The sequence below is a fragment of the Rhincodon typus genome, chromosome 3 (assembly GCF_021869965.1).
Source record: "Rhincodon typus isolate 14 chromosome 3, sRhiTyp1.1, whole genome shotgun sequence".
In the NCBI taxonomy this organism is placed as follows: domain Eukaryota; kingdom Metazoa; phylum Chordata; class Chondrichthyes; order Orectolobiformes; family Rhincodontidae; genus Rhincodon; species Rhincodon typus.
The window spans coordinates 24,810,596-24,819,235 of NC_063334.1; the positions used below are offsets into that span (position 1 = coordinate 24,810,596).

Sequence of the window (8,640 nt, forward strand, 5' to 3'; positions counted from 1 at the left end):
GGCGACTTTTAAGTGACGGGAAAACTTTTATTTATCCCAAACAAGGTTGTTGCTACTATTAAAGCCGGTGGCAATCGAACAGGGTTAACATACACAACACACAAAGGCCAATCGCCGCTGGTTGCCACTGTTTTGCTCCCAAATAGTTACAAGCACCGCTTCCGGTCGCGCGTCACAGTGACGCGAAGCTATTGTGACGTCAAAGGGATCCCCGCCCAATCCGCGCCCTCCTCCCGCCCTGCTACTTTGAAACTTAGTTATTTTTGTTGCTGCGCTGCCATGACAACGGCGGGCCAGGGCGGGCCCTTGGAGATTTCATAAGGCAGGGCGGTGCAGGCTGGCCCTGACAGTCAGTCTGCTCCCTCGCTCCATGCTCCGGGGACTGCAGCGTGCGGAGCAGCTGCAAGAGCAGCTCCAGAAACAGCAACAATAACAGAAACAGCAGCCGAAACACCAACATTTCCAGGAACAGCACCATCAGCAGCGCTGCCGTCCCCTGGAGCGAATGTACAGACTTGCCTCCTTGCAAAAGCCAAACAAAAACTCCTCACTGCCAGTCCAGTCCCCAGCTAACTGCCTCTCCTGCTGCTCCCGATATATACTCTGGCTATATATAGGGCCAGCCGGTTCCAGGAGTAATACATCGCACTTCATGCTCCGGCAGTCCTCAGTGCAGGTGCTTCCTGTACGCAGGTTTTGTAATTGGTCAACTCATTATTAATGAGGTAGGTTTCTCACTAGGAGTTTTGCTAAAAAAAAAGGTGTGTCCCGGCGCTGTATTTGAGAAGACGCTGTGATGCCGGGATGCAATAAGGGAAGCTGACGAGAGGGAAGAATCCAGCTAGTCTGATTGTTCTGCTTGGTTATCTGCAGGCGGCCGCAGAGTGAGTTTGACATGGCTTTGACCGGGACTGTCCTCCCCTCCATCAACACGTTCACCACCGGCTCGAACGAGAAAGGCGTGGACAGACCCCTAGGACAACAAACCGCGTGCAATGTAAGTACCCAGAGCTAAAAATCCTCTTGGCTCAGAGTTCACTTTATTCCAGATCCATATGTCACTCTGTTACTTTTCAATTAAACGTAGCACATTTAATGCGATAGCGTTTCAGTTCTTTCTCCTTCGTATGTAAAATATGATCGTTTACAAAGTTTGGGCTTTGAGTATTATGAACACACTGTAAGAATATATCTTGATGTAATATTGCAGTTTAACTATGCATAGAACCTGTACATTGCACTACCGAATATTTGTGTTATAAAGTGATTTGATAGCGTTTTAATTGAATCGTGTTTTGAACATTTCGCTTGACGATTCGCTAATGTTCTCTGTTTGATTTTAATAACTGGTTATTTGTGCATGCAAACTTCTAGTTAAACATGGAACCGGCCAATGAGACTAAAACTAACTCTTTTGCAGAGATGGAGAGAAGAAATGACAAACTTTAGAAGATCCACTGAACAGGAGGGTCAGAATGTGGGATTTAGGCGGGAGGACGAGGAGCTGAGCGAACTCTTAGACTTAGATTTTATCTTGTCCAACACCATGAACTCGGAAACAACGATCAGCACTGCCAATAACTTTAACTGTCCCGTGCCCAACACGCCGGAGAGGGGCGCAGACCTGTACCAGAGAGAGCCTACGGCCAGCTACAACATCACGGATATTGGCGAGGGCCCACCGACCGGCGGCAGTTTTGTGGCCGAATTGCTGAGGCCGGATTTGGATCCCGGTTACTGCCATCTCAGCAGCCTGCACGGCAGATTTGTAGTAAGGACAGCGACAGAGACGGGCGATTACAGCCAGCAGGCCACTGTCAACAAGCACGCTCCGGCTATGGAGTCGTCTTTGACCCATCCGCAGAGCCACCTTCCGCAGAGCTGCCGGAAGATCAAGCAGGAACCGCTGGGTGTGAGCACCACGTCCTGCTCGGCAAGAACATTGGATGGGCGGGCGAGCGGTGACCAGGTGCCAGGGAGCAGCCACCGTGCGGTGTGCAGGGGTAGAGCAGGTCAGCACACCTACCCCGGCAGGGTTAACTCCCCCCTGGCTTCAGAGGACATGCTTGGCCGGCAATGCCGCTCCTCATCTCAAATGCTGACTCACCAAAGAGCGCCAGGCCTTCCTATCCAGCAGGGTTTCCCTCCTCCAGGCAGCTTCCCTCACTTCCAGGACCAGCCAGCTGTCCAGTACCAAGGTCAGTCTTGTCTTATTTTTGAAGATCCATTAAGCTTTCACCACTCGGTTCAAGGAGCATTGCTGACTTCACCCCCTGTTCACCTTTATTAGAGCTGCTGCCTTCGGCGTTTACCCAGGAAGAGAAGCCAAGGAGAGGTCGCCGATCTTGGCCCAGGAAACGGGTAGCGACTCACACGTGTGACTATGCGGGCTGTGGGAAAACTTACACCAAGAGCTCGCACCTCAAGGCACATCTTCGGACGCACACAGGTATGCACCTCCTTTCCTCGCTTGTTTGTAATCGCAGCAAATTCCTTTGTGTGCACTATTGTGAGATAAGGTTGTCAAGGTAGTTAGATCAGGATGTCGCTTAATAGCAAGTAAATGTAGCTCGCAGAGTCCCCACCCCCCAACTGCTTTGTCATTTGCAAATTCCTATCCTATGTGTAGTGCAGTTGAAATTACCGATGTTTCCTTGCACTTAGGAACCACCTTTCGGTTTCAGCAGTGGAGTTAAAACGTGGATTGTTGCGCTTCCCGTTTGTTCGTGCGTACCGCATAAGCAGGCCCCCTACTCATGGCTATATGTGCCGTTTGTATGATGGTCACAGGTTCCTGGCGCTAACGAATCAGCCCTTGGGAAGGGTGTCCACTGTTTCCTGTTGCCGGCGGTCGGTGAGTGACCGAGTTTTCCTTCCCAGCCGAAGACAGCCCGTTAGTCCCAAAATGTGTCCTTTTAAACAAAAACTTCACCCCCACCCCGCCCCGCATCTCCCATGCACCAAGTTTGACTTCACCTCCACAAGTTATGAGGTGTTACCCATTCAACATTCGTGGCGGGAGTGATTGATGTGGCAGTTCAGCCCAAGTTTAACTATTTTGCCCTGAATTGGTGAGGCCACCCCTGCACCAATATGAGTTGGTATTCTTACTTAAGGAGGGATAGATTTACTCTAAAAACAGTTTATTAGGCTGATTCCTGGGCCGAAGAGATTCTCCTATCAGGAGAGTTTAGACCCATACTCATATTGATATTTAGAATAATTATAAATTATCTTTTTGAATCATACAAGATTTGGAGGCACCCTGACAGACTGGATACTGAGAGGATGTTTCCCATAACGGGGGACAAATATAGAACTAGAGCTATAGTTTGCAAGTAAGAGATCTACCACTGCGAGGTAAAGAGAGACGTCATCTCTCAGAAGAACCAGTCTGTCGAATTCTCATCCCCCAGGTAAGTGGAGGCTAGGTCACTGCATATATTCCAGGCTAATTTAGACAGACTTTCGACTGACAATGGAGTCAAGGACTAATAGGGAAGTGACGGCAAGAATGTGTAGTTAAGGCCACAGTCAGATCGCTCATGATCTTATTTAATGGTGGGAAAGGCTGCTGAGGTTAAATGGCCTGCTCCTGCTCTTATTACTTATGATCTTAAGTTTCAAAGCAATTTTTGTGCGTTAGTCTCTGATGCAGGCGATGAGATTGTAAATAAAAACAGAAATTACAGGAAAAGCTCAACAGGTCTGGCAGCATCTGTGGCTAGAACTCAGAGTTAGCGTTTCGGGTGGGGTGACCCTTCCTCGGAATGCCCACCAGACAGTTGGAGTCCAGTTCTGAGGAAGGGTCGTTCGATCCGAAACGTTAACTCTGATTTCTCTCCACAGATGCTGCCAGACCAGCTGAGCTTTATCCACCAATTTCTGTTTTTGTTTCTGGTTTATAGCATCCGCAGTTCTGTCAGTTTTTGTGAGCTGTTGGTCAATTGTTGGTCAATCCAAAGGGTGTCCATGCGAGCTGTCTATTGAGAATATCTCCGAGATAGTCAAGGAACTGAAGGCTCCGCTGAGCTATATGTTTGTGTGTCTGCCTCCCTCCCTACCCCGCCCCACCTTCTGACTTTTTCTCTCTCTCTGCATCTTTCGCTCCAACCAGACAGTTCTGACCCGGTGGGGCTTGCTTGTCTGTTTTACAGGTGAGAAGCCCTATCACTGCGACTGGGAAGGTTGCGGTTGGAAATTTGCTCGCTCTGATGAGTTGACTCGACACTACAGAAAGCACACGGGACATCGTCCCTTCCAGTGTCACAAATGTGACCGAGCATTTTCCAGATCTGATCACTTGGCTCTGCACATGAAGAGGCACCTGTAGCTCAACGAGAAACTGCTCCCAGTCTTCAGCCTGTAAATAGAAAGATTTACTGCCTTATATACAGTGCCCCGGGGTCAGATGGAGGACATTGGCGTAACCCCAGCATGTCTATCAGTGAATAATACTCTGAAAGTGAAATCTCTTGGCTGGATTAAAAGCCTCGCCCTCTTAATAGACCGGGTGCGGTCTACTTTCAAACACCCACAAAAAAGACCGGAGTTTTGGAAATCAGGGTGGAAACCATTCTCTGCCGTTTCAGGTGGCAACACAGCCACCGCAAACTCGCGGAAGGATCTCACTTTCAGTGCAACGAATTTTTTTTTTCCTTTTTAAAAGGGGGAGTTCAGGTACATAAATGCTGTTTGAAACACACAAAAAAAATCCAAAAGAAAATAAGCCATGATGTGATGGTGCTTGGTGACTTTCTATCAGAGGTACAAAAACTGAAAGGAAAACTATGCAACAAACCCTGCCACTGGATAAGGAGATTTACCAATAACGTCAGGTTCACGGTATTGCCAAAGGTCAGGTAACGGTTTCTCGTTCATGTCGCTAAATATCATTCTGTGGTCTTTGTGCAATAACTGTTAGTCATTGTATTCTATACTTCAAAGCAGAACAAATTACATTTCTATATTATACTCCACATAATATTTTTATCTAATTTACATTTTATGTGACTTTTTTGTACATTTGTAAATAAGGAGTAACATTTTCTGCAATTTGGATTTTGCATATAGTGTTTTTGGAAAAAAGAAAAAGTAATAAAACTTAAAATTTCTATATCTTGACTCCTGGTTGAAACTGCGTTATTTTGTTTTCAGTTCGATTTAAGGCATATGTTGGAGGTGTGAAGGGGCAAGCCACAGATACTGGGTATTATTTTTTTTAAAAAAGTGGCCCTTGGAATTGGAAGTTTAGGATTATTCAGTGGAGATGAGCCAATAATTAATGTTTCTTTTTTTTATACCACATTGCCCTCACCAGACTGAGACTGAGATGTTGCATACAAATTTCCTTGTTCCGGGAAAGTACACTGAACAAAGCTCAGAATCCGCAATACCTATTGTAAAACATAAGAAATGCAAAACATTCCCTTTGGTGTGCTTGAGTGTTAAGTTGATTCCCAAACTTGTAAACGTATCTGCAACATGGCAAAAATTACTCCACAGTGATGCCAAGATGAGAACAGTGGGCCATATTGAATGTGTAACTTATTGAGTGAAATAAATGCTGGTAACAAACTGCTCTAATCATCTATTGCTAGCTAGAGTCAATTGTATATCAATTAAATGTGTCTGGACTAATCATCCTGAAAGATGTAAGCCATTTTAAAATGAACAAATGTATAGATTCCTGATGTGTTGTATGTTAATATGTGTTAGAATGATCTTGAAGACAGTAACATTTCATCAATAATGGCTATACAATAGGCTTTGCTGTAATGATTGGTCAAATCATTTTAATGCTTTCTTCTATTATTAGTAACATACCGAGCACATAAAGAATAGACTTGCATTTCTGGAACATCTTTCATAATCTTAGTATCCCAAAGCACTTTAAAATGAATTAAATATAATTTTTAAAGGATATTCGCAGTTGTAATGCAAGAAGATTGGCAGCTAATTTGTGCTCTACAACTCCCACAAACAACAATGTGTTAGCAACCAGATAATCCGTTTAGTCTACTTAATTTAGGGAAACTATTTGATACACATCAAGGCGAGCTTTCCTGCTCCTTTTAATATCTGCAAAGGGTTGTAGACCGGTTGAGTGAATGGGGAAAATGTAGCAGATGGTATCTAATATGGAAAAATGTGATGTTATCCACCTAAGAAGGAAAGGTGGTAAAGCAGAATACTAGATGATGGCAAGTTGAGGGATTGTTGACAACCAGAAGGATCTTGTTCAGGTGCATCATTGTATTAAGGAAACAAATGGAATGTTAGAGTAATGATATTGTTCCTTATTGTATCGAACTTTAAATTCTCAATATTCTGACAGCATCAGTGGAGAGAGAAAGAGTTGAAATTTCACAGATCTGTGAAATTTCAACTTGAAATGTTAATGCTGTTTCTGTCCTCAAGTGGTCAGACCTGCTGAGCATTTCCAACATTTTCCATTTTCATTTCAGACTTCAAGCATTTGCTTATGTTCAAATGAATGGAGCCTTGGTGTGACCATACCTGGATGACTGTGAGCAAGTTTAGTCATGTTATCTAAGGAAAGATAAACCTGCCTTAGTGGACAACAAGGAATCACTAGACTGATTGCTGCATGGGAGAGTTGCACCATGAAGAAGCATTGAGTTGACTAGGCTTACATTCCGTAGACTTTGGAAGAATGAAAGATGATCTTAATTGATACATAATTCTTAACGGGTTTAACAGGATAGACATGTAGAGGATATTTTCTTCACTATGGCATCTACAATTAATTAGTGATTAGCCATTTAAAGCTGAGATAAATAGCATTTTCTTCATTCAATAGATTGAGTACTTAGACGTTTCTACCTTGGAGTTGTGGGCAGTCAGTTATTCAGTATTTTCAAGACTGACTTTAATAGATGGTTGGATGCTAAGGGATTCAAGGGATAAGGAGATATGGAGGGAAAGTAAAGTTGAAGTTGAAGATCAACTATGATTGTACTGAATAAGGAGCTCAAAGAGTTGAATGTCTTCTATTTCTGAAGTTTTCACTTTCTTCAAAATAATGTACATGGAATCTTTAGTACCAGAAATACACACTGAAAAAGTTTGGTCTGATAGCCATAGATAAATTTAAGTTCTGCTTCATGACTGGAATAGTTCCTCATGGTGGATCTGCTTATGTAAGCTTCAATATCTTGAAGCTATTTAAAGATACTCTCGATACCAGTGAGTCATGAAACTGGGATGAGTAGTCAGCTCAGTGACTTAATGGAACAATAAAGAAAATAATTGGCATTTCTAAAATTAAATCTTTCTGTAAAGGTTAAAGATTACTGTAGACAAATGAAAATTGCCCGATTTGTTGATTGACTAGTCTCAGGCAGTATTGGTAAAGAGAAAAACACAGTTAATGTTTCAAGTCAATGAATCTGACAGTTCTCATCAGAGAAATCGACAGGATAGCCCTGTTTCTGAAGAAGGGTCTAGGCCCGAAACATCAGCTTTCCTGCTCCTCTGAAGCTGCTTGGCCTGCTGTGTTCATCCAGCTCTACATCTTGTTATCTCAGGATAGCCCTGTTTCTTTTCCCACAGTTGCGTCCTGACCTGCTGAGTATTCCCAGCACTCAGGTATTCTTTCTAATTTCCAATATCTGTGGTATTTTGATTTCTAAGGTTTAGTGGGTCACACACATTTCCAAGTTTGCTTCTTGTGGAAGGGGGACAATTTTTTAGAACTTAAATTTTCATCTGGAGTACTTGGAGAATGGAGCTCTGCATGATTACTACCTATAGTTACTTATGGCAGAGCAAGCGCAATCAAGAGTAAAGCAGATGAAAATTTATACCCATTTCATGACAGCATCCTACCCTACCAGTGTGGCATTTACTTTTCCTACAACAGATTTCCTGTGGACTCCACTGTATAGAAGTGCCTCTTAATGTTATGGATGCATATCTGTTAGTAACTAATTTAAACTGCTAAACATATGACCATCATGGGACAAATTTGTTCTAGACTCCTATAAGTGTAAATACCATTTAGGGGACAGCCTTGATGACTTAATTGGAAAGGTCAATAAATCTCGACTCTTGCATACAATCTTCAAAGCAGTACTTAGATAAAGATTTAAACTTTGAAATTTTCATAAATATATCTGACTTGAGTTATTGTGAGTGTAGAAGAAAAGTAGATTAGAGGAATAAAACTTGCTGGAAAAACTCAGCAAGTCTTGAATCAGCTAGTAAAGAGAAAAGTAATTGATGTATCAAATAGAATATGTCTACTTAGAACTGGGGATTAAAGCTGACTTTAGGTGCTTGGTTTAAATTATAAGTAACTGAGTTAATTGTACTTTTAGAATCTCTAACAACTGATTTTTGTGCAGTAAAATCCTTTTGATAAAGTGATTTCATTGATTAGTGATCATGTTGGTAAAATGTAAATAATATATCGCGTGTAAAGTTGGTAGAAAACAGATGATTTTAGTTGAGAAGATGAGAAGTAACTATTTGTCCACATGCTGAACAGTAAGATCAATGCTGTTTGAGTGTCAACAAAACTTGTATGTTCTGAGACAAGTTTCTCACACACAGAGTAAGATAGCTTGGAAATCAGTGTTGATTATTTCTTCAATTCTATGTATTTTTAAAATAGTA

The 8,640-nt window shown here is 42.6% G+C and overlaps 1 protein-coding gene across 1 annotated transcript; it reads left to right on the forward strand.

Annotated features, from left to right (window-relative positions):
- Window positions 1-331: 331 nt before the first annotated feature.
- LOC109931012 (Krueppel-like factor 4) lies at window positions 332-5,124 on the forward strand. The gene is made up of 5 exons (XM_020530362.2): window positions 332-725; window positions 874-997; window positions 1,421-2,198; window positions 2,291-2,449; window positions 4,158-5,124. Exons 1-5 carry the CDS (start codon window positions 721-723, stop codon window positions 4,331-4,333), a joined length of 1,242 nt encoding a protein of 413 aa, XP_020385951.1. The 5' UTR covers window positions 332-720; the 3' UTR covers window positions 4,334-5,124.
- Window positions 5,125-8,640: the final 3,516 nt, after the last annotated feature.